The 26690-nt window shown below is 42.2% G+C and overlaps 1 protein-coding gene across 1 annotated transcript in view; it reads left to right on the plus strand.

The window, feature by feature from the left end:
• Positions 1-26690, plus strand: part of CFAP298 (cilia and flagella associated protein 298) — a 497670-nt gene that overhangs the window by 321177 nt on the left and 149803 nt on the right. Inside the window, exon 4 of the mRNA XM_044071424.1 lies at positions 16419-16550. Within this exon, the coding sequence (XP_043927359.1) occupies positions 16419-16550 (132 nt within the window). The remainder of the gene's footprint in view (positions 1-16418; positions 16551-26690) is intronic.

Below are 26690 nucleotides of genomic sequence, written 5' to 3' on the forward strand. Positions count from 1 at the left end.
TCTTCTACTAAAACAGCAAAGACAATGTGATCCATGTTTTGATAATTGTTTTACAACATGTATAAATGCTTTTTTTAACTTCATAATCCTTGTGGAATAGAAATGGTCAAGGAACATTTTTAATATTATTCAGCAAGAATTTTTTCATTGCTTAAACTGTGTTTGATGCTTTTTTCTTTATAGCTTAGCTGGACAGCTCTAATGTCTTAGCTCTAGGCCTGGTGGCCATGGGAAGAATAAGGCCCAGTGTCATGTGTATTCCCAATCCAGATGATTGCATAGCCTCGATTCCTGCTGAGTTCAAAATACTTACATGGCAAATGTTTTTAAATCCAGTTCCTCTGTAAATTCAAACCTCCAAAAATTCTGTAATGTCATATTCTGTTCTTCAAATCTTCTGTTTTTTATATGGCTAAATTATTTCCTTCCATCCCAACTAGAGCTCTTTCAATGAGGTACATTCCAGTATCCATTTTGGAAAACTATATATCTTTCATTTATTAGTTTTTTGTTGTTTAGTGTAAGCAATATTTTATTTTTTTCTCTCTTCAAGAAATTCCATGTCAACATTTACATTTCCTACACAACTGTTCCAGAGAAACTTATGTCTCACCTTCTCTAACTCATTTTGCCAAGTGATTCCTATTTTTATGTTTTATTTTCTTCAAAATCTTTCCCTATAATTTTCTGTCTATGTTCATATTTAATTTCTAGATTTGGAATTCATTGTCTTTTGTATAGAAAATTTCATCTTTTGGATTCCTATATTTTCCATTCTTTTCAATGCATCACTTTTGTCTGTGGTCTTCTTGCTCAATGTTATTTCTCTTTTCACTCTGACTTCTGGAATAATCTTGTCTTGTCTATCTTTTCTTAAGGCCTTGACTGCCTGACCATTACTGGGGAAGAGTATAAGGAGGAGAAAAGACCATTCTAAGGCAGTTTCCTCCAACAATGTAAATGTACCAAGTCCATCTTGCCACTGTTTCCTTAGATCATTTTCTGATGTGGTACTCCTGTTTTTTTTTTTTTTTTTTTTTAACATGAACTTTGTTTGCAGCTCTGTATCCAAGGTCTTTCAGCTTTCTTACATTAGCCAGTCTCAATAGCTTTCTAATCCAGTTTACCCCCATTTTATGCTGTCACAGCTACATGGTTGATTGTTTATTATTTTCATTTACCTGTCTGTGTATAACAGAACATATTATTAATTTCACTTTTTTTGACCGCTTTCTTTGCTGTTTTTAATTTGTTTAGATTCTCTAAAACTTCATCTACTTTTAGTCATGCAGATTTTAAAGTTTACACTGTGATGCTAATTTTAATCTAATTAAACTGTACGCATTAGGAGTTGAAATTCTAGCTCCAACTCAACACCATCTTGCCAGACCAACCAGGCGACTCTGTGAATGAAACGTTGTTGTTAAAATACACCTTTACCAAGGTGTCTTTTTAGTAACTTGAATAACATAAAATTCAAATGAAGTTACAGCTAGCCTGCATAATGAAATTCATCAGTTTGGAGAAAATAAATAAGAGATAACCACTGCCCCTTACTTGACTGTTTACTTGGTTCTAGTAGTTAATATAATGTTAAGTCTGGCATTTGCAGGGAATGTTTTTTGTCTCTTTTTCTTTTTAACATTTTATGCAAAACAGTTTAGCATTCTGATAATTTTAATCTGTCAGGCAAGAGAATTACAAAGCACAGTAACTGCATATGAAAAAGAACATCTACCAGCTGTATGTAGGTTGGCCCTTGGAAGCTCTATCAGTTTTAAAGAACTACAGCTGAATATGTAAGGGGTTGACAGCATATTTTTACATAGAAAAATTCCTGGTCATGTATGGCTTTGTACGCATGTGTATACACATACACACACACACACACACACACACACACACACACACACACACACACACACACACACACACACACACACACACACATATATAATATGACATGAGGAGGAGCACATTTCCAGGAATTTGAATCTTTGCTGATATAATCTTCAAATAAGCAAATTAGTTGGACAACCAGTTACTGAAGTAATATGCTTATATAAGGTTAATCAAATTAAACAATGGTTTCTATAAAGCTATCTAGTAATTAGCTCTGTGCAAAAGCTAAATCAAATATTATATATCTTTTTCCAGTTTTTGTATAATCCTTTTGTGTCTTCTGTCATGTTATATTGCACAGTATATGCCTTTGTCTGACTGCCTTTCTTTCTGTTTTGCATGGAGACTAGCTAGAATAACTGGACAGATACATTGGACCATAATTATGTTTCACTTGCATCTTTCTACACACGTATAGTTCCTTATTTATTCAGGGTGTCTGTTTTACTCTAGCATCTTTCCCTTTTCCGTGTCCTCCTTTATTACCCATTTGTGCTTTAAACCCTACTTTTAAACTTGGGTACAAAATCATCAGTTTATGATTAGCTTTAAATCTGAACTTGAGTTTCAGTCCAAATATATCTGCATGTAGGCTGGTGTGATTAGTTACTACTCATTGTTGAAAGCAAGTTAATTATTGGTGGAAGTGAATGTTATTTTAGCGTCTCCACCATGCAAGTATTACATTGTTTGATTATTTTTAAACCGCAGTTTGATTAATGGAATACACTTTATTTTTATATTGTGTGTCTAAAGCTCTTCAGTCTGTGTATGTAGTGAATGATCACAACTTCTCTTAGGACATTTATTCAACTTGCTATATACTTTATACAAAGCCTATGAAATATATACAGCTGGTGTCAGTCAATAAGAGCGGCCACTTGCATCACCTTCAGCATGTACGTCATGCAGGGGGAGGCAATGAGTGACAGGACATGACTGAGGGCGGGGGCTTCAGTGGGGGAGGGTGCAATTGTTGCTAGGCTAGCTAGCTAGCCTCTCGGCGGTGAAAGAAAAAAAAATGTTTTTGTTGTTGTTCGGCTTTCCCGGTTAGGAATCGTCACAGCAGAACTCCGCTCGGTAAATTGCGCCCTTTTGATGCCGGGGAGGGTGCAATTGTAGTCTTTAGGGCGGCGGCGGTGAAATTTTAAAAAAAAAGAAATGTTGTTGTCTGTTCGGCTTTTCCCGGTTAGGGGTCGTCACAACAGAACTCCGGTCCATGAATTGCGCCCTTTTGAGGCCGGCCTGCACGGCGCCCTAGGCGGTCGCCTAGTTCGCCTATGCCTAAGGCAGGCTGTGTCTGTAGCTAGCCCCTTTTATATAGATAACTACTTTAAGTTCAAGAATTCCATCTCTAGTTGCTGTTTCCATTACATAAGCTTAACAGTAGTTTTCCATGAGCAATACTTATGGCTAATTGTTCTTTCCAGTCTGACATGATTTCTGGTCCTTCCTGCTCTGTTCTCCCTCACTACACTCTGGTTCCCTCCCCTGTCTTACCCTGTCCTCAATTCCCACCCACCCCCAGTACTCCTACACTTTTACTCATAGAAGCTCCACCCCCCCTTCCTGGCAACTATCATACATCCCTCCAACTCCACCTCTATACTTATCACCACATAAACTGTCCCTCCTATATTAACACTTTCCCCATCCCAAGACTACATCCATCTGTTTACCTTCTTACTCCACTCATTAAACTCCACTCACATACCAAACTACCTCATCAAATATGTTAAACTACCACAAAGCTATACTCTTAGCCACCATAGCCTCTTTGCTAACAATACTTACACACACAGCATCACTCCCACATCTTACCTCAGAAGTAGTTTCCCTCACTAATGCATGTATTTCCAAACTCCTAACACACCATCACAGCTTTGAAAATATCTCCCAACTATTTCTATGCAACCTAGTCCCCAAACTTAAGGACTTTGCACATAGTAAACACCACCTTATACCAACTATATATACCTCCCCTCAAAAACTAAGGAATATATACTACTATCTAACCACTCTTTTGCCACAATGCAATGACATCCACCCAAACCCTGGTCCAACAACTAATGTAACCAATAAAAAAGCTCCAAAAAATAAATATGTTCTTTGTGTTTCACTGTTTCATATCAGGTCATCAGGGGTATAAAAACAGGCAGCTGACACCATAACATCAGTCTTTCTTGCCGAGGAGCCCAAAGCAGAAGCAGTTCGCATGAGTGCCAGTCAGCCGCTACCTGAGTTTTTGTTTTCGAAACTGAATCCTCTTCTAAAGCTAAGTACCCCATTGGGGATCCTTTTTTCTTGCTTTAACCAATGCCAGAAAAAGTTAATAATTGTCACGCCTGTGGAAAGCAAATACCACACCGAGATTTTATTCTTACTGCGTCACCTGTTTAAGCCCAGACCACAACGTACCTTACTGTCGGTTTTGTGCTTTGTTCAATGCCTGAACTATTCGTCATCGGGCCCTTATTGTAGCTAAATACTTTCGTTCTCTGTATTCCAAAATGGCTTTGTTAAGCAATTTGACTACCGATCTTCTGAAAAAATGTAAGGATAAAGACAGAGAGACTGCACAGGTCCAAAACTGCCGACGATGCTTCCGTTAAGCTAGTCGCCAGTTCGCCGGTACTCAGTGAGGCAATTTTGCAGCCCCTGATGCCCGCTTTGATGGATTCGCAGGCCACTATCGAGACCCATTTGGAGTCCGGTATGCCGCAAGACTCTTCTTTGACTATGGAATCTGCAGGTGTCTCTACCTTGGCTGGGTCCGGAGCCGTTGTGCAGACACCAGCTTCTGAGGAAGTTCTTCACATTACCGATATTCAACACAAGCCGACAAATTTTTTCGCGCGTCAGTTCTTTCTAAAACTATCAAGTTCCCAAGGCCAAGAGTACAAGCTACACCTAAAAAAACGATGACCCAAACTCAAGTGCCTGCTTCCTTGCCATAGTTTCAGATGCTTAAAATGGCAGAAGACCTGATCATGCTGATTAGGTGAAGCCAGCCTTCCCCTGCTAAAACAAAAAGAAAAACAGACTTGTCCCCAGCATCTTTATCTGACCAAGAGTCCTACGACTCTGAGGTTTCTGAATATGAAGACATGTCCTTATCTGCCTATGAGGATTCAGATGCAGAGGAATTCATTCCTTCTGCCTCCCCTCCAGAGGATTTTTCTTTTGGTGAAACCCTACATACTTTGAGAGAACATTTCCACTGGGAATGCCAGGATTATCCTCAGTCCAAAAAGAGACTCAGGGAATTTTTAGATTTACCACTGCACAGACCCTTAGCTATCCCTTCTGTCCTGGATGTTGTGGATGATGTCTTTATGGAATCCAGTCTAACTCCTGATACTTCACCCCCTGCTCCAAGGAAACCTGACAGGTACTACAGAGTCCCTGACTCTCACAAATTTCTCTTCAAAAATTCTACCGCTTACCCAGAGGTCATCTCCCAAGGACCTAAAGGAATAAAAGTTACTACAGCTAAGAATCCCACCCCTTCGGACAGGGATTCCCGAGCTTTAGACAGATGGGGTAAAAAAGTATACACCTCTTACAACTCTTGCCATTAGAGCATTGAATTTGTCAGTTCCACATGCTGAAATATGATCAACTTACTGTGGAACTTATTAAGCAAAAATTATCTGCCTTTCCTGACTTTGCAGAAAATAAAGAATTACAGGAGCGTATGCATTCTACAAGCCAAGTCAGCAAGCATACCCTGCAATGTGGGTTTGATGCCCTAGAAGCATCTTGCAGGCAGCAGTTACAGGTTCTGTACTTAGAAGGCATGCCTGGCTTAAGGAGCAAAACTTGCCAGACCATGTCAAATCAAAGTTATTGGACGCTCCTCTGAACAAGGACAATCTGTTTGGCACTAAAGCAGAAGAGGTTTTAAAAAAGATGGAAGAAAAGGCTAAGTCTGTGTAGACAGTCAAAGATTTTTTGCAAGTGCAGGCTCCAAGATTTAGTAGGTATTGCCCCTTGAAAAATTGGTCCTTTCCAGCCCCCTCAAGGCCTTCTCAAACTAGAAACAACAGAAACAGACCCCCCAGATTGCAGTCTCAGGATATGCAGAGATCTAAGCAATGGAGTACCTCCACTTGTAAAACAGGCAGTGCTAAGCCACCACCTTACGGAAAGAATTCACAATGACTTCTCAGTTCCGCTCCTCACCTCTTCCCAATTGCTTGTGCCCCAGGAGGAAAACTTGCCCACCATGCAAAAAACTGGATCTCCATTACCAACGACCAATCGGTCCTCAACATAGTATCCCAGGGGTACAAATTTTATTTCCACTCACTGCCAACCCCAAAAGGGTTCCCAGACCTTCTTCCAAACCAGTGGGCAGAAGCACAAAACCAAGTTCAGTCCCTGCGCTCCATAAGAACAATTCAGCCTGTTCCTGCACTGCAGAACAGATAGGCCAAGTTTTTTTTCTAGACTTTTCCTGGTACCCAGAAAAGTAAGAGGGCACCTGGCGCCCAATCTTAGATCTATCCATTCTAAACATCTTCCTGGTGGTACCAAAATGCAAAATTCCCACCCTACAACAGCTTCTCCCTATGCTGTCCAAAGATGCCTAGCCCTAAAGGAGGCCTATCTGCACATCCCAATCAGGCACTCCTGCAGGAAATATCTACGTTTTAGGGCAAGATCTATGCATTATCAGTTCTCTGCACTTCCCTTTGGCTTATCCACTGCTCCCAGAATGTTCACAAAATGCCTGGCTCCAGCCATTGCCTATTGCAGACAGAGAAAGATTTAAATTTACCCTTAGTTGAACGATTGCCTGATTCAGGCAGTCAGGAAAAACTGTTGTAGCACCTGACATTTGTAAAGGACCTTCTAACCTCCCTGGGGTACACTATCAATGAAAATAAATCCAAACTAGTCCCCAGTCAAAAAATTGTATTCCTGGGAGCAAGCTTGGACACAGCATCCCAGATGGCATTTCTTACTCCAGAAAAACAAACCTATCTGACAGACTACTTCTCTCAAATGGCCACCAGAACCCACCTATCTGCAAGGAAAATCCTCAGGTTGTAGGGTCATGGCCTCCTGCATTCTGCTAATTCCATATGCCAGACTGCATATGAAGAAACTTCAATGGTACTTAAAAAAAAATCCTTGATGCCAACATTCTCAGGACCTGGAAACCATCATATCTATAATACCTTGTCTAAGGAAAGAATTTCTTTGGTGGGCAGCAACATGCAACCACAATAAGGGACTTCCCTTTACACAACCCCATGCCGCCCAAACCCTAACCACAGACGCATCAGACTATGCCTGGGGTGCACATCTGGACAGCAGGTGCATTCAGAGCCATTGGAGCCCAAACCAAATTCATCTGCACATCAACCAAAAAGAGATGCTAGCTGTTCAGCATGCTCTGACAGCTTTCAGATCCCTACTCTCACCGGGCCCCATTCTAATAAAAACCAACAAAACCACAGTGATGTGGTACATCAACAAGCAGGGGGGAACCCACTCTTATCCACTCTGCAGGCTAGCCAAGACCCTGTGGAACACTGTCTCAACCATGCATATTCACCTGCAAGCTCAGTTCCTGCCAGGCAAACAACACTCTTTGGTGGACAACTTAAGCATCTCCTAGACCCACATGAGTGGCATTTAGACCACAACACCTTCAGCCTTCTGACCCAAAAATGGGGTACCCCGAAGGTGGACCTATTTGCCTGCCTCTACAACCACCAGCTCAGCAAATTCTGCACCAGGGTACCTCACAGCAAAGCCTGGAAAGTGGATGCCCTATCCTTCCAGTGGGCAAACCTCTGAATCTGTGCATTTCCCCCTCTGCCTCTTCTTACAAGAGTACTACTCAAAATAAGACAGGACAGACCAAGGGCAACCCTGATTGCCCCAGACTGGCCACGCCAACACTGATACCCACTACTGCGCAGTCTGTCACCGGTGCCACAGTGGCACTTACACACCAGATTCCAACCCTCTTGACTCCACAAGAAGGATAGATCTTGCATCCAGAATTGCAGACCCTGAACCTTGCAGCCTGGCTTATTCCTTGAATTCTCTTCCAGTGGCCAGCCTAAGCAAGCAGGTACTGGAAGTCATACATGAAGCCAGATGACCCAGTACAAGGAAATCCTATGTTGATAAGTGGAAAAGGTATTGTTCCTGGATTCACTGTAAAGGAGCAGATACAGCACAACTCTCCTTACCTCTCATCCTGGATTACCTAGCACACCTACTCCACAGAGGCCTGTCCTTCTCCTCCATTAAGATCCATGCCTCTGCCATCTCTGCTCATTACAGCACTGAACCACCTCTGTTCTCTCACCCTCTGATCAAACAATTCCTGAGAGAGGCTAACAACTTAAGGCCACCAAGAACAGCCTCCACCCCTCCTTGGGCCCGTAAGTTTGTGTTGGAAAATCTCACGGTACCCCCCCCCCCTTTGACCCTGCAGCATCAGAAGAGCTAAAGTTCCTCTCTTGGAAAACAGCCTTGCTTCTGGCCATCACGTCAGCTAGAAGAGTGTCTGAGCTACAAGCACATATGGCCATGGAACCCTTCATTATTTTTCATGCTGAAAGGGTCTCCCTCAGGACTAACCCTACTTTTATGCCTAAAGTGATGTCCAATATGGCTGTCAACCAATCTATCCATTTGCCCACCTTTTTCCCTAATCCTCAAAATAAGGGGGAAATATTCCTGCACACCTTTGATGTGCACAGACAACTCAGGTTCTACCTAGATAGGACTAAGTCCTTCAGGAAATCTGACCAGTTACTAGTCAGCTTTGCACCAGGGGCAGAGGGCAAGGCCATATCAAAACAAACTATCTCCAAATGGATAGCACACTTTATCCATTTCTGTTACAAACACCATGGGAAACCACCCCCTCAGGGGGGTCAGAACACATTCCACTAGGGCAACTTCAACCTCTACAGCCTTTCTCAGAGGAGTCCCTACCAGGTACATTCTGGAAGCTGCTACTTGGAGTTCTGTTCAAACCTTCACCAAGCATTACCACCTGCCTATCTTTTCCAAATCCAGGGCAGACTTTGCAACAGCAGTCCTGCAGAGCATACTAGCCAGCCCAAACTCTTCTTGATTGCCTCCACCCATTCTTCAGCTTTGGGAATCAACCCAAGTGTGATGACTGCAACAGTGAAACACTAAGAACATAGTACAGTTGTGTACACTTAGCATAAATGTAGATGTTCGAGTATATTCACTGTTGCAGTCCTGGTTTCCCACCCTCCAGCCCCCTTGTCTCTCTCTCTCTCTTTTTCTCACTCCTTACAGGGCTACTGGTATTTACTTTTTACTGGTGGTGTTTTTTCCACCATAACTTAGCTTCCTATTTGGGGGCTCCTGACATTTAGGGCAAGAAAAATTGATGTAATGGTGTCGGCTGCTTATTTTTATACCCCTGACGACCTGACATCAGTACTGAAGTGACAGCAACTGATGCAGAAATACTAAGCCTCTGGTATTCGGGCCGATTGAGGGCTACCTCTGGCAGGATAAACCAAGTGTGAATACACGTGAAGATGTACATTTATGGTAAGTGTACACAACTGTACTTTCATGACACTCAACATCGGAAGCCTAGGCAAAAATGTATTCCCTGCCATGTGTGGCTAGATCAGTACAAACCTGACATATTAGCCCTTACTGAAACCTGGCTAAAGCCTAACATACCCGACTGTGAATTCCTACCTCCCAACTACAGCATGTTTAGGTTAGACAGAACCCATAAGAAAGGTGGAGGTGTAGCATTATTCTATATAAACGACCTCAATGTTACAGCTTACACTAAAGTCACCCCTGCCTTTTCTATAGATGTATTGCTAGTATCCTTACTAAACCAGAATACTTCTAAGCAAATATGTATAATTGTACTCTACATCCCCCAGGTCACAATGCTCCCATCCTAGAAGACATGTTCTCCTGCGCCACTCAAACAATTCAACACAAAACTATAATTTTAGGGGACACTAACATAGACTAGCAAGCTTTCTCATCCCAACTACCTTCAAATAGTATCGGTCTGTATGGTTTTTCTCAACTCATCTCCTGCCCCACTAGGTACAACAAACACTAACTCAACAAACTACCTTAGACTGGATCCTGGTATCACACTGTTCTAACTTTACCACTACTAGCACATATCCAAACGCCCAAAGTGACCTGCTTTTGCCATTCGAGGAAACACACCCTCCAAAAACACACGCCTTAATATCTATTCATAAACTAAAGAAACTGCCATTAAAAGAGGCAATATGCTACTTTAACAATACCTTTCCAAAATTACTAGACATCTTAGCTCCAGTTCACAGCAAAAGGATCAAATGCAGTCCTGTTCCCTGGCTAACTAAGGAATGTAAACACTTAATGAAAACAGGGATGCATCCTGGGAACTATGGAAGCAAAGCAAAAAAACATGATCTAATTCATTTTGAGCAGCTACGTAACCAACCAAAAAAAAAAAAAAAAAAAAAACAGGTCACCAAAAATAAACAATCATACTGTACCCTCCTACAACAAAAACAAACCAATCCAAAACAATTCTGGCCTGCTATCTCAAACCTACTTCACCCTGGTGTGACGCCCCAGTAATGAAGGCATCTCAGTCCTCACCACTGGCAATAGTGGAGAATGTACACACTGGGAGGATTACAAGTACACAAACAGTAAAGTACAATTTTCCTTAAGAGCACACAGAGATTGCAGTCAGTCTGGGGCTGGTTTCTCCCTCGTTCTCCAGATCCCTAATAAGACTCCCCACTGGCATAGCTATAGGGATGAGATCTCAGCTGAGTGACCAAACCAAGATCTCCAGTACCCTCTCTGTCCAACCAGTGCTTCGTGTCCCTGCCCATGTAGCTGACACACACTCTTTGAGATTTGGGTTATATACAGACACACACACACACACACACACACACACACACACACACACACACACACACACACGCACATGCACACACACTTGGGGAAGGCTGGCACAGATTACTAGCTATGCCCCCTTCTGCCCAGACTATAAATAGTTCCGACTGCCAACAGCCAACTCTTATCAGCTACTTTAAAACCCTTAACAAAGAGTGTCCAATCTTACTGTATAATGTAAATATTAATTCAAATGGTTGTTTGACCAAGAGCAAGGCTATTTAGGAGTGGACTGTATAGTGTCACCGTGTAGATACACAAGCACTCTAAGAGCTTAAATATCTGTAAACAGACCAGCCACAATTAAAAGGTTTGAATATATTTAATAATAATAAATAAAAAAACAAGATAATCTAAATAAGTAATCAGTTACATCAGAGTTCAACATCACAGGAAATGTTTAAAACTACATTGCAGGACAGTCTCAAATAAATAAAGAAAACATCTGGGCTACACTTACTATATTCCTGTCTGAATCTAAAAGAGTTACTATGCCCTAAAAACTTACAGCAAGGCAAGTGCAGAGGTGAGTGGATGTTGTTAGGTCAAAGACAAAATGCAAGTCTCTCTCTGAGAGAGTTCTTAAATTAATATCAAATATTACTGCTGGGTTAGCTTGGGTGGCATCACTTTTTGTCACCTGACTTCAGTTTCCAAGCTAAACTTTCTTTGTCAGAAACTTACAGAATTTTAGCATCTCTCACTGTGAAAAATGCATATTTCTCAGATGTTTGCAGACTCTGGAAGTCATAAAACAATAAAACACTTCTACATCATAAACCCAGTAATTACTTCTCTTTCAAGACAATATAAACTCTAGACATTGTATCTGCTACTGCACTGAAACTGAGAGATAACATCTCTTTTATAATGTAGTAATGAAACAATTTAATTTCAACTATTTTTTCTGAATTTTTTTAAGTTAACTTCCGGTGTTCCAGTTTCCATTAAACATATACATTCAAGCAGTCACAGTAGTACAGGTGCATTCCTGTTCTATTCCAGTAAGGCATGTTGTGGTTACATTTTAACTCAGTACTTTACACAGACTTTTGTAAAAATCATATCAATATTCACAAATGACATAGAATTATGTACAAAATTTCAGATGACTGGGCTGGCAGTATTTCCGTGTGTCACACCTGGAACCAAATAAATTGCAGTATTTCACTCAATGCCCTCCCTCTCAAATTGCTGAGGACTTTAACAACCACTTCATAAAATCTATAGCTGATCTGATCACTAAAACCCCCAATAACTGCCCCCTTCCTCTCTAACTATCCCTAGTAGTGTTCCATCATCCAGCCAGGACACTTCTCACCCCCTTGACACTAGAACCCTTTCCAAAAACAACTCCACCTTCTCTTTTTAACCAATACCTGCAAGCCTGATAAAAGAAGTATTGCTCAAACTCAAACCCTGCTCTGCCTTTGCTGACAACCTCCCCTCTGCATACCTGAAATTAGCTGTTAACCCCATAGCTTATCCAGTTTGCATGTTGATCAATTGATCCATATCTGAATCCATCTGGAAAAAGTCCCATATCATTCCCATTCACAAGGGAGTTAACTCCACTGAACTTACAAACTTTTGACCCATAGCTATATTTTCTCCCACGTCCAAAATACTGGAAAAATGTATTCGTCTTCAACTCATGAAATATGTACAGCAAAATAGCAATTACACAACACCTTGTTTTGTTTAGGACACAGCACATCAACAGCCCTCCTAGCCTTCAGCGAAATAGAGCTAGAGACTTAGGGTGGTATGTCTCTGCTTTATTTCTTGACCTTTCAAAGGCATTCAACAGTGTCACACACTCTACTCTTGAATAGGCTTGCTAATTTAAGAGTTACCCCTCCCACAGTTACTTACATGATCAAAAACAAGCAGTAAAATGGTCTAATACTATCTTCCCCTTCCTTCTGAGCCCACGGGTATCCCACAAGGATCCATTTTAGGTTCCCTACTTTTTAACATATTTACATCCATGTAGCTGCGGTAACATTGTCGCCTCACAGTAGGACGTTGTCCTGTTCGATTCTCAGCTAAAGCGTCTTCTGTGTGGAGACATGCGTCAATGGGCATACCTTCGTTAAAGGTTGTGCGTCAGGCCTAGCAAGTCGGTACGTAAAAATCTACTGCCAATCATTAGCGGACAGGGGTTCTGCTGTGGCGACCCCTAACCGGGAAAAGCCGAAAGATACAACAACAACTAACAACCTATGTACTGCCATTACTAGTGGAACACTCATACAGTATGCAGACAATTTCACAATAATCTGCACTTCTCCTACACTACCTCAACTCCTGTCTGATACACAACACACTTTTTCTTGTGTTGAATCCTGGCTCACTGACTGCCAGCTATTCCTTAACACAAAAAAAGTAAGCTGCTTCTCTTCCAGCCAAAAAGCTGCAATACTGATCTAAACTATTTCAAAATCCTCTCTGCTGGCAGTGCCACTATTGAAATAATCCACCACACCAAGCTGCTAGGTGTGATCATGGATGACCAACTACATTTTGATCTCCATGTTCAACAAAACATAAAGAAAACCCACCAGAAACTTGACACACTCTATAGTAACAAACACCCGCTAAACTTCTGTACCAAAATTACTTTCACCAAAACTTTCCTTCTACCCTCCCTGCTCTATGGCACATCTACTTGCAGAGATTCACTAGATCCAAAATGGAACAGTGCTATAATAAAGTGGCCAAGTTTGCCACCAGCTCAGAAATCAGAACACACCACTGCATATCACGTAAAAAACTAAACTGGCTAGAATTTCCCAACCACCTACTATATGTTTATCTACAAAAACTTCACAACATGGTCTACAAACCCCTGGCCTGTCCAGCTGCAAACAAAATCTTCAAACCATACAACCCGTGCAGAACACTAAGGTCTGCAGACAAAAGAGCTTCTCACTGTATCCAAACCCTCAAAGATGGATGAACAAAGCCTATGCTCTCTATGTGGCAAAAGTATGGAACTCACTCCCACTAACTGTAAGAACTGCTACTAACCTACCTGCCTTCAAAACTGTACTAAAACAACACTTGAAAAACTCTCAGCTGTGTCCATGCACTAATCCAGGCTAATTTTCTCCCCAAATTTGGCCTATCTCTCCCTTCACTCTCTGTCTCTCAATCTGTCCTCCTATCACTCCCTGCTACAAACCCATTACTTCTATTTCTGGTAATGTTGGTGTAACAATGTGAGGTATTGCCACTTGTGCTAGGGAGAATAGGGGCAGTGCATGTGTGACATGTGCCAGCATAGCTGGCTGGAGTTTTGTAGATGGTTTTGTGTCATTTGACTATCACACTGATTTGTGCAGATGCTTGTGTTAATAACACTGTTCATACTTTTTTATAACTGATTAAATATATATGTTTAAACAAAGAATTTCGGAAGAGAAGAGTAGAAGTTTTTGAAATTGTTCTATAGCTTTCAGATATTGCAACAGATCTTAACAAAGTTCTAAGTGTGTATTGCACCAGAGTCAGGTGATCAAATGTGATGTCATTCCATAACCAGCACTGAGAGGATGGAACTCTCACAATGGTTTGCTTTGCTTTGTTTTCTTTGGAACATGATATAAAGATTTATGACAGGTGCTCAGTTCAGTTCAGTAAGTTTGAAGCTCATCACCTTGCCTTGTGGAAATAGGCATCTCAGCGTCTAATCTTGCCTTGCTGTATTAATTAAGCTAGGTATGGAACAACTATTTTTTAGACAGTCAGGAAATACAGTGAGATTAGTTAGATATTGTTTTTCTGCATCTGTTTGAGTCAGGCCAACTGTGTTATTTATTTCTCCTGTGATTGAAACTCTGGTGTTTATTGTACTTAGATATTTAGTATTCTCATGTTTTCTATTATTTATTATTAAATATTGTTATGCCTTTCATTGTGGCTAGTCTTTTAGTGAATACTTATAATATCTTGAGAGTGCTTATGCTTATTTTAGTGATGCTGTGACCACTCCAAAAAGCCTTGCTGCTTTGGTTACACTCTACCATTTATATTAGTATTGATTTTACTCACTATAGTTGGATACCCTTGTAAGATCCTGAGAGTAGTTGACTGGTGGAAATGTGGTTACCTTATAGTTTGGGTAGAAGAGATACAGTTATTAAATCTGTACCAGCCTTTCCCAGGAGTGTGTCTGTGTGTGTCTGTGTCTTTGTGTGTCTGTTTGTGTGTGTGTGTGTGTGTGTGTGTGTGTGTGTGTGTGTGTGTGTGTGTGTGTGTGTAATTCAAATACCCAGGTGTGGGTGTGTCAGCTACTTGGAACTGGGGCGCAGTGCTCCAAAGTGAATCTTGTTTGGGATCTGGAGAAACAGATAATTCAGTCCCATTTCTGGAGAATTTTCCCTGTTTTCTCTTGGGGGAAATTGTGCTTGATACAGAGAGCTGCATATGAAAATACTGTGTAAATTCATCCCTGTTTTTAGTGACGGTCTCTCACTGGTGTCAGTGAGGTTTGAGCTCCTTGATTACGGGCCCAGGGTAGAGATGCCATCACAGCTGGGTTTCTCTACATTTCCACCTATCTCCTTGTCACAATGTACCTACAGCTTGTATCAGTTGTAATATTGTGTTAGTCTCACTTATAAAGATTGTACATATCTTTCTGTAACCAGAGCTTCTCTCATCCAGTAATGTTGTCTGGTATTTTCTTAAAAATTGTATTACTTTGAGTTATAAAGTTTGTATTTATCTGTTTTTAATCATGTCTGTACAGACATTTCTGTAACTGAAGCTTTTCTACCCTGGCTTCCACTGAAAATGGGTTCTTTCTGACCCAGTTGGACTTTCCTGGTAAACAAACATCAAATAACTAACTAACTAAATAAGGAGAAAATTAACTTGTTATATCCTTTAAACTCTTCCAAGAACAGATGCACTTTCCTTCTGAATGCTGTATGTGAGTAGTGCCAAGTACATTAGAGCTTTTAGAGCTGTAAAATACTTTTGAGTGCTTGAGTTTTTTTTTTCCTGTCTTGTATTACATTAAAACAGCTAAAGCTTCTTGTACTATAAACAGTTGCATGGGAACGATAAGTGTATTACAGATTTCAAATTGTAAGACAGCACTCATACAGGTTTTCTTTCTCTATCATTTGTAGTATATAGAACAGATATAGTTCAGTGTACCCATTATGTTGAGTGATATGATATTAATAAAACAGAGAACAGGGAGCTGTTTTGGATTTTGAATTTACAGGCTGACAAACAAGGTGGTCCAAATGATAAGGTCTCTTTAAGACCAAGGTTAAAGAGAAGGAGACCTGATATATTAGATAATGAAGTGTGGTCATGTGATTTGTCCCTGAATTTGTATTGGTAGTTGAAATTGGAGGGTCATATAAAATGATTGTTTTATGAATAAAGTGAAATACGGTCTGATGAAGTAGCTTTGTCCATGAAAGCACTTACCTGTACTGTTATTTTTATTATTTTTATCAGTAAAAGTTCTCTGTCAGTTTTACATGTTGTTTTTTTATTTTACTAAAATAAGAAATATGTTTTTCATTGTTATTTATTTTTTCTAGGCTGCACTTCAGGTAATTGAAGACTCAGATGCCCAACTGTGGTGGGCAGGAAAAGAGCTTCAGCAAACAAAAAAACTGGCTGATTACGTAGGAAAAAATGAGAAGACAAAACTTGTTGTGAAGATACAGAAAGTAAGTAATTTTAATACCACTACTGTATCACTTAAACATGTGACTGCATCGATGCCATAATTACTGAAACATAGCTGTGGTTAGTTTTACTTTTTTGTAGAAGCATTTGGTGACTTTGTCTAAAAAAGCTGAAATTTTACACTATGTACTTTGGTTTTCAGAATTGCCTTCGATACTGTTTTCACAGTAGTGCACCCATATACTTTGTAGTAAGACATGATAATTCAGCTTGTCTTTGGGACACAGTTGCCCAGCCTTCCTGGCAAATAGACCATATTGCAAATTTGGCATAGTTTATGTGGAGGGAGATGCATAATCATTAAAGCATTTGCTTTGTTTCATTCTCAGGTAGACTATAGTGAGATCTTGTGTTTCTACCCCAAACTAACGTCTTGGTGGTCTTAAGAAACAGCTCTCTGTTCACCAAGTCAGTGCTCCATTCCAACACAACTGGTAGATAAGGTGTTCTGAGAGAAAGTCAGACAGAATTGGCAAAAAGCTGTGTTCTTCTACCAAGCTGAGGCTGAGGGCCTTGAAAATGAGTCAAATGTGTCATGGTTCCAGGGCCTGTAGATGGAGTGGACTGACCATTCTTGCAAGCCCCCTATTTGATTGAGAAGATCTGCTTTAGGTGTTTATTTTTGGCATTGAATGCTTTAGATGAGACAACAAGCATGTGGTTGTGCATGGATTGGTTAGCTTGTCTGCATTCATCCCTTGTGGGAGGTGAACTGAATAGCCTTTAGCTTCACTCTCCTTCTGACAGAAGTGCCTTTCTGGGGCAGAATTTTTACATCCTGTGTAATAACTTCTTGGTTGCAAGACTGCACCCCACTCCACCATGTTTAGAGGGACCACTTTCCTAGCTCATTGGTGTGTTGCTCTTGTAGGAGGAAAGGGAGGCTCCATAGGCACTGTAGGTATAGGGCTGAGCACACTTCAGCTGTCCTTTTCTCCTGGACCAGCTGTTTTTTCAGAGTCCTACTCTAGTCTCATTCTTCTGTGGCTAGTTTGTAATGTGGTAGAGGAGGAGCTGCAGCTCACTGGAGTTGAAGATTAAGTTGTCTCCTGAAACCTGTCATTCAGGGTTGCCTCCCTAGGCTTCCTGTGATGCAGCACTGTGATCCTTCTCAGGATTCTTTGGGGTAATCCAGGGAATGGTCCCAGACTCCAGTGTTCTGCCCTTTAAAAAAAAAAAGAGAGGGAGAGTGTTTATGCCTTTCTTCCTTGACTCTGTGTTGACTTTCTATGCTGCTCTGTGGAGGGATATCTTCTGTGAACCTTCTGCTCCAGGGTGAGGGTAGTCTATGCTCTGTGAGTCTGGATGACTTTCTTGGGTTTCTGCCCCATTTGGGATGCTTTTATTGGGAAGAGGACTTTTTTTGTTCCCACCGCCTGACAGCCGTTATTCCTTCTGGCCCATTTTTTTCCATTTCATTGGGGTGAGAGCCAACTGTGAAAATGAGAGGGGTCATCATTTAGATGGACATCAAGAGCTGCTCTCTTTTTTATTTTTGGCACTAATACAATGGTGCATGCTGAATAACTTAAGGTTTGGTTTGCAGTCGGTAACTGTGAGGGCTGCAATTTTTCCACAAAAAGCGTACCCCTCAAGTCTGCTCTACTAAACCAGAAGCCAGTGTATTCTGTGGTAGGCACCTCTAAACCAGCAACAATGCCAGAAAGTGCTTGTAAAGATGTGACCACCTTTTTCTTCACAAAACCAGTGGCGCTACAGACACCTGTACAATGGACCTAGATTTACACCAGCAAATAAGCCAGATTAGCTGGAGGGATAGTTTTGCAAGTCAGCATATTCCCCATACTATGGATTAAGTTGCCATTACATATCAAGCAAAATTCTATTTTATCAAGCTTTTAAATTTAGTCTTGATGAGTGGATGGGTAGAGCAGCCACAAATTTGCACAAATGTTATGTACAGTCCTGCTCAATTTGGTAAGTGAGCACTATTAAATGCTTGTAAAGGGTAACAAGAACTTTTAGTAGTTTCACTTAAAGGTGTATATGGCTAGGCATTTGACAGTTTTTGTGAGTGTTTGCCTAGTATTGTTCCTATGATGTTTACCATTGGATCGTAGTTGCAGTAACCTAAGTTATACTGGTCCTATTTCTTGCCACCGGCCAGCTTTTTAAAGCTTAAGGGCACCCTTTGCACACACTGTCAGGAACTAAAGAGCTATTCCTATAAGAAGACAGAGTGGCAAAAACCTTAGACCTTTCTTGCTGCTGAAGTGTTCTTCAGTGGGCTTCATGGAACTTTTGGATGGCTAGCGATACTTCAGGGCTGTGTAGATAAGTTCCCTGTTAATTTAAACATTTCACAAATTTCATTTTATGAGGAAAACATGATTTTTCTGTCAGATATTTTTTGCTATGAAACTTATTGATGTGAAATTGTTCAATCTCGCCGTTTGTTCTTACACACGGGGTTCGGAGCCGATCCTCGGCTCCAAGTCGGCCGCATCACTAGCTCGCATCTTCGAGAAAGCTCGAGGCACAGTAATATCCCATGATCCTCCGGTGCTAACCCTCAGATCTAGTTTGCCGCTAGCAGCAGATCGCATCGAGAGGCTCGGGCCAGTAGAAATTTTACTATTTTTTCTTGTTATATACCGATAATTTTTTTATATTTCTTATACTCTTTATCATAGCATTTGATAGCTTTATTATATAGTGGTTGTTTGACTAGTTTAGGTAGTTTGTTACCTTAAAATTCTTAGTAAGGGCCTTAGGCCGTTTTTTTTCTGTAAGAATTTACAGTATTTAAAAAGTTAACTTTTTCTATTTTTCATATAAATGTATATCTTAGTGTGCTGTGATGTGTTTTACAGTTTACATTTATATATATATCACTTATATTGTAGTGTAGAAAATTTTTCTTAAGAGTGCTGTCTTTTTTCTGTTAAAAATGTCAGAAAAGACCAAAAGTGGTTTTAAAAGGTGTCAGTGCGGACAGAAGATGTCCATTACTGACAACCATTCATTCTGCTCCTACTGTCTTGGCCCTCTCCACTTGCAGGAAGACTGTTCCATCTGTCATTCCTTTAGTGGGAGGGTCATGCTGGAAAGACGCAGGAAGTTGGTGGACAGAGGTTTGATTAAACCTGAGTTTCAGGAGGCCCTGAACAAGGCTGAACAGGTTTCAAAGTCTCCGAAGGGGTCGAAGTCTTCAAGAGTGTCGGAGCCCAAGTCATCGGCTCCGAGCACCTCTTTTCAGATTCGGACACCGGCTCCTATGACTTCGGTGCCGGGTGTCGAGACCTTATCTCTGCACGAGGCTCAGGTCTTGGAGCCGGTATCAGAGGTACCACCGTCTACTATCCTTTGCTCGGTGACGGCTTCGATCCCTTCGACCCGTTCTTCGAGGCCACTTTCCGACTCCGATGTGAACCGAGTGGTACAGAAGCGTATGGAGAACTTGGCTTTGTCAAAATTAATCGAGGTTTCATCCCAGCTGGTTTCGAAACTCGAAGCTATTCCAGTTCCCTCTACACTTCCTCCTCCGAGACCCGTCGAGTCATCGGTGTTAGAAGTCGAAGAACCGATGATTGTAGAGCCCTCGGTACCGAATTCTCCAGTAGTGCTATCGGCTCTGTTGACCTAGACTCCTTCGGAACCAGCCGGAGAGTCTCGGAGCCGAACATCTTTCCTGGGTTCCGGGGGAGATAGTCGAACCGAGATTTCGGTTCCGACTCTTCCTCTCGGTGCCTCAGCTCAGATCAGTTCGGATCCATCCTCGGTGTCGGAGCCCGTGGTTCCAATTCCGGAGAAACGTCCTCCTTCTTCGGATCGGGTCGGATCTTCGGGTCGGGGCACCGGTGCCTTTGACATCATGAAGAAGGTCTTTTCTGATCAGACACATACTTCATCGGTATCTTTATCTCCTTCCCCAAAAGGTCCGCGTTCTGCTTCTGTGCCTTTGGTACCTACCAAGCGTCGAGACCCAATGCCTCAGAAGTCCCCACAGGGAGACTCTGGTTCCTCATATGCATCCCCAGAAGCTCCCGCTGAGGATGTTCCGAGGAAACGACTGTGCAAGAGGAGGCACATAGATTCCCCACAGGAATCTCTTACATCAGATACCGATTTAGATGAAACAGAAGGGTCCCCACGGTCCACCTCTGAGGATGTCTCGTTTGCAGACATTTTGGAAATCCTGAAGCAAAGAGGGGACTGGCAAACCCTTACCCCTTCTGCAGATGAATCGGTTTTACTGAAGGCATTTGGGACTCAACCTTCTACCTCCTGGGTGACTCCACCCTTTGACGATTTCATGGATCTAGTAGCTCGGAGGGCTTGGGAAACACCTAATACAGTGGAAACAGTCCCTCGTAAACCCAACAAATACATGACAGCTCCCCAAGATAAAGCCTATCTTACAAAAGGAGTTCCCGTAGACACTATGGTGGTGGCGGCGGCCACTAAGAAAGAGATGTCTGAATCATCTTCCTCTGTCCATCCTCCTAATAAGGATTCTAGGACAATGGACAGATATGGGAAGCGCATATTTAGTTTGGTGACTTTTTCCATCCGATCGCTCAACTACCTTACGCATTTCACGCGTTTACAAAGAGATCTCATTAAGGAATTAGGAGATACTCTCCAGGGACACACAGATGCTGCTGTCGCCGAGAAAGTGACAGCACAACTTAACACCCTAATTTCCATAGTCAACTCGTCCATGAGGCTGATTTCATACGTAGCCGAAGGATCGAATAGAGCGGCAGCTTCAGCGATTGCCCTGAGAAGACAATCCTGGTTGCGCTTATGCTCCTTTGCGGAAGCCTTTAAGTCTTCCTTTGCCAACGCCCCCTTTGATGGTGCCTCCCTGTTTGGGCCCAAAGTAAAGGAGACTCTCATGAAGTGTGAACAAGAAGGGAAGACCCTGTCTGCTGTAGGGGTCCATTTTTCCGTTCCATCTAAACCCTACCCTAAAGGGCAACGAGAAGGAAAGATGTGGTTCCGAAAGACTCAGGGATCTTTTCAACACACCCAAAGTGACGCCCCCTCCAGAGGCAGAGGAGGGGGAAGAAACGGAAGACGCCGCCCAGCCGGCAGAGGGGGTCTGCAAAATCAGGGTGACAGAGAGACCTTCTCTGGAAAACCCTTCCAGCACTCCTGAGTGCAGGCCCGGCTGTCCTACTCTGGAGGCAGTCGGGGGTCGCTTGGCTTTATACCCAGAGGCCTGCCTAAATCTTACATCAGATTACTGGGTAAAAAGCATAGTTACCAGAGGCTACAACATCCCCTTCATAAAAATACCACCAAACTCCAAAAAACTCCCAGATGTTCCACCCAGTCTGCGAGACCAAGCAACCATAGAGATAGGAAGGTTGCTCGAAAACAGAGTCATCCAACCAGTCCCAGCGGACCAAATAGGATCCGGAACTTACTCAAGGTTCTTTTTAGTTCCAAAGAAAACAGGGGACTGGAGGCCAATTTTAGACCTCAGCAAGTTAAATACCTTTGTGAAAAAGGAAAAGTTCCGGATGGTCAAGCTTCAGTCAATCCTCCCTTTTCTGCAAAAGGGCGACTGGATGTGCTCTATAGATCTCAAAGACGCGTACTACCATATCAAAATGGCCAGGGCGTCCAGAGATCACTTGCACTTCCGGCTGGGAGCCAGTCATTTCCAGTTTCGTGCTCTGCCCTTTGGTCTCACCTCAGCCCCCAGGGTGTTCACCAAATGCATGGCAGTAGTAGCGTCTCACTTGAGACGAAAGGGATTCCGGGTGTTTCCTTATCTAGACGACTGGCTCCTTTCCGCCACCACCAAGTGTCATCTTCTACAAGCCAGGGACTACACCATCAGTCTTTGCTCTTTACTAGGCATAATGGTGAATTTTGGAAAATCTGTCTTATCGCCGTCACAGCGTATCTTATTTATAGGAGCACAGCTAGACACTTCCCTGGCTCAAGTTACTCTCCCCCCATCAAGAGTATCAGACCTCAGGCATCAAATTTCCCTCCTTCTTCACAACAACAGAGTCCCTGCACGACAAGTATTGAGTGCTAGGCTTGATGGCAGCCTCCGTTCTTGTAGTTCCTTTAGGCAGGATGCACATGAGGATCCTTCAATGGATGCTATTCGCCCAGTGGTCGTATCTACAACTTCCACTGTCTCACGAAATCTTGGTCACGAATTATTGCAAGAAGGATCTCTTGTGGTGGATACACAGTCAAGAGCTAACACTAGGATGACCCTTTGTATTACCCAGTTCTGTAGCAAGTCTAACCACGGACGCTTCCCTGATAGGGTGGGGGGGATTCTTTCAGGGACAAACAGTCCAAGGTCAATGGTCCAACTTGGAGTACAATCTGCACATCAATGTTCTAGAGCTGAGGGCAGTGTTTCTAGCGTTGCAACACTTTCACAAGTCCTTACCTCGGGGAACATTGACAGTTCAGACAGACAACATGTCAGTGGTCTGATACATAAACAAGCAAGGGGGAACCAGATCTTACCCGTTATGCAGAAAGGCCCTCAGAATTTGGCAATGGGCAATGTCCACTGGACGCTTTCTGATAGCAACGCACATCCCGGGGACTTCCAACGTAATCGCGGACAGGTTAAGCAGAGCCATCCTGTTCCCTCACGAGTGGTCCCTCAAACCTCAAGTGGCGGAAGAGATCTTCCGCAGATGGGGCCAGCCTTGCTGCGACCTGTTTGCATCCCCTTTGAATGCCAAATGCAAAAGCTACTTTGCCCTGTTACCCCCCCAGGTACGCACTGGTATATGATTGGCCCCCGGGTCTCCTTTACGCTTTTCCTCCTGTTCCACTAATTCCCAGGTTTTTGCAGAAAGCCAAACGTCTGGACAGGACCATAATACTGATAGCCCCATTCTGGCCTCGACAAATCTGGTTTCCTTTCCTTCAATCCCATCAAGTGGAGGAACCATGGATACTGGACCCGGAGCCAGACCTGTTGACACATTCATCGGGAGTTCCTCACACCTTCCTCAAGTCCCTCAAACTGACAGCTTGGCTGCTCCGCTTCCCATCTTAGCCAGGTCGGAGTTACTATCTCCTGCAGTACAACAAATTATTGTATCTTCTCACAAATCATCTACAAGAAAATTGTACACCAGCAAATGGAACTGTTTTGCGCACTGGGCCTCCAAACAGGTATAGATCCATTCGGGGCCCCAGTACACAAGATACTAGATTTCCTCACCTCACTTTTTCAAGAAGGAGCATCAACATCCACTATAAGGGTTCAACTGGCCGCTATATCCAATTTTCATATTGGCCGTAAGGATGGTTCTCTTATGTCCCACAGGCTTTGTAAAGCCTTCATGAAAGGTACTTTTCATCTCCGTCCCCCTTTTCGTAATCCAACAGCACCTTGGAATCTTAATCTCATGCTGTCACAACTAATGTTGCCCCCTTTTGAACCAGCAACCACAACTCCGTTAAAATTTCTTTCGTGGAAAACACTTTTCCTGGTTGCCATCACTTCCGCCAGAAGAGTTTCAGAGTTACAGGCTCTACCTATCCGACCCCCGTACATGATTTTTCATCCGGATAGAGTAACCTTGCGCACCAATCCGTCCTTCCTTCCGAAGGTTTGTTTGATTCAGAACATCAATCAATCTATTGAACTGCCTACCTTCTTTAAAAATCATTCCAATAAGCTGGAATACACATTGCACAAGTTGGACGTTCACAGACAACTAAGATTTTACTTACATAGGACAAAAGAGTACAGAAAGTCAGATCAACTATTTGTCTCATATGCTGACCAAAGAAAAGGACAGGCAGTAACGAAGGTTACCTTATCCAAATGGCTCTCAGATTGCATAAATTTCGTATACGCTGAATCCAAACAGCAACTTCCTTTCAAACCCAGAGCTCATTCTACAAGGGTGATTGCTACCTCTTCAGCCCATACCGCTCGTTTGCCCTTAGATACCATTTGTGCAGCGGCAACTTGGGCAAAACCACATACCTTTATCGCCCACTACAAGCTAGACAAGAGCTCCAGGGACATGGCGACGTTTGGTTCCACTGTACTCAGGAATGTTCTCCCTTGAGCCACCCGGGAAAAAGGAGCTAGGGATGCTACCCGTGTGTAAGAACAAACGGCGAGATTGAACAATTTCACATTAAGAAGTTATGTCTTACCGTAACGATCAATGTGAATTGTTCATCTCACCTTTGTTCTTACATTCCCCCCCTCCATCCCCCATCCTACGGTCTGGGAGAACGGTTTTCAATTAGATTCCTTTTCAGCCTTTTCTAGGTATGGTTGGCATGTTATTAACATCAGTAATGGCATCTTTTATCCTCTACCTGGCAGTAGGGTTACAGACACTTTGTAGTATCTGTTCATAAGTGTTTTAGACACATTTCTAAGAGGGATTCTTCTGGTATAGCAAACTAGATCTGAGGGTTACTACCGGAGGATCATGGGATATTACTGTGCCTCGAGCTTTCTCGAAGATGCGAGCTAGTGATGCGGCCGACTCGGAGCCGAGGATCGGCTCCGAACCCCGTGTGTAAGAACAAAGGCGAGATGAACAATTCACATGGATCATTATGGTAAGACATAACTTCTTAGTTTTAGACCATCCTCTCCCATTGGGGAAGATATTTTGTCTGAATGCTTCTGTGAAAAATGCTGTGTAAAATAATCTTTATTTTTTTATTTTTATTCCTACCAATTTTTGTATGTTTTATATGTTAGGTGCATGATATTGTGCTTAATGTGGACTCTCAGTGATTTTCTTACCTCAGAACCACATTTTGGCTGTTTAAAAGTTATCGACCTATTCTGGCTCCACAACCAGTCTATAGAGCTTTAATCTCTGCTTCACCTATTGAGCAGTTGCTGGTTTCTGCAGTTCTTCTTTCCTTCCTTCACTGTCCACAGGAAGAAGAAAGTAGTTAGGGAGTCTTTGGGTGTCACACCAGCTACTGTTGTCCCTTAGCCTCTGGTGGGTGATTGTGCTGTGGCTGCACTTGGTTCTTCAGGCTTCTCATATTTTTTCTCCATCCTCAGTGGTGTAACACCTACAGACGCAAAGAAATGGGAGAGAGACATGTCCTCTGAGGCTGTAGGGGTACTGTTCACAGGCAAGGAAGAACCACTCTTGTTGGCTTCAGGGGAAGGGGCTAGTGCAGTACCACAAAGCCTGGAAAGGAAGGCTGTGCCCCACGAAAGTGTGCCTATTTTGGATCTGTATTTTTCCAGGGAGTTTTCCAGGAAAAGAAAAATAAAATCTGTGGCTTATTTTGTTTCTATTTCTATGGACATGGGAATTTTCTGGGATTAGATTTCATCTTTTATTATTCCTATTCTCTCTTCAGAAAAGAAAAAAGATTCCTCACTTTCTGACTCTGAACTTCAGTAAGACCAGGAATTGAGAGTGACTGTTGTGCTTTGTGAATTTTCTACTCAGCCTGAAGATTCCAGTTATGAGGAAAGCATTTCAGAATTCCCTTCAGAATACTTTTCTTTTTCCTGAAACTTTAGCTTTTTTTTTCAGTGGGGTTTGGATGAAATTTCTGTTGCTCAACTAAAGTATTTGTTATGGTTGGATATTCCCTGATCTTCACTTTTTCCTCCTGTTTTATCTGCTGTAGATGTTTTTTTCTCAGCTTGCATTTTACCTGACAGCAAACCAATAGGAAGTCTGCTAGGCTATGTAGAGTATATCAACCTCACAAATATTTGTTTTTTTATTCGCAAAAGTAGATCATTTAGTAAGTTCCCTAGCCAAGACTGCTTTTGTTAGAGAAAACATCTAATGCTAATCCCACTCCCTCTGAAGATATGAACATTTTTGACAGATTTGGGATGAAAGTTCTTTCTGCTGCCACATTAACACTTAGAATTTTAAATTTCTAGGCTAGGCTCTTGTATTAAATCATTTTTATTTCTGTTTTTGGAAAACATGAAAAAGTTTTCTGTTAACCTTCCCTTTTCAGTGTTAAAAAGTTGTTTGAATGCCTCCTTTCTGTCTGCTTTATATGTTATTAAATGGGTTCCTATTATTTCCTTGAAGAGGCATTCTATCTCACGCCTCTTCATTGAATTTGAAACTACAAAATTTGAAAACACTGAATGCCCACATAAGCGATTTCTTTCCTTGGGAAAGAAATCTCTTGGCCAT

This window comes from Protopterus annectens, chromosome 5.part0, assembly GCF_019279795.1.
Source record: "Protopterus annectens isolate FY-2018-M chromosome 5.part0, PAN1.0, whole genome shotgun sequence".
Classification (NCBI taxonomy): domain Eukaryota; kingdom Metazoa; phylum Chordata; order Ceratodontiformes; family Protopteridae; genus Protopterus; species Protopterus annectens.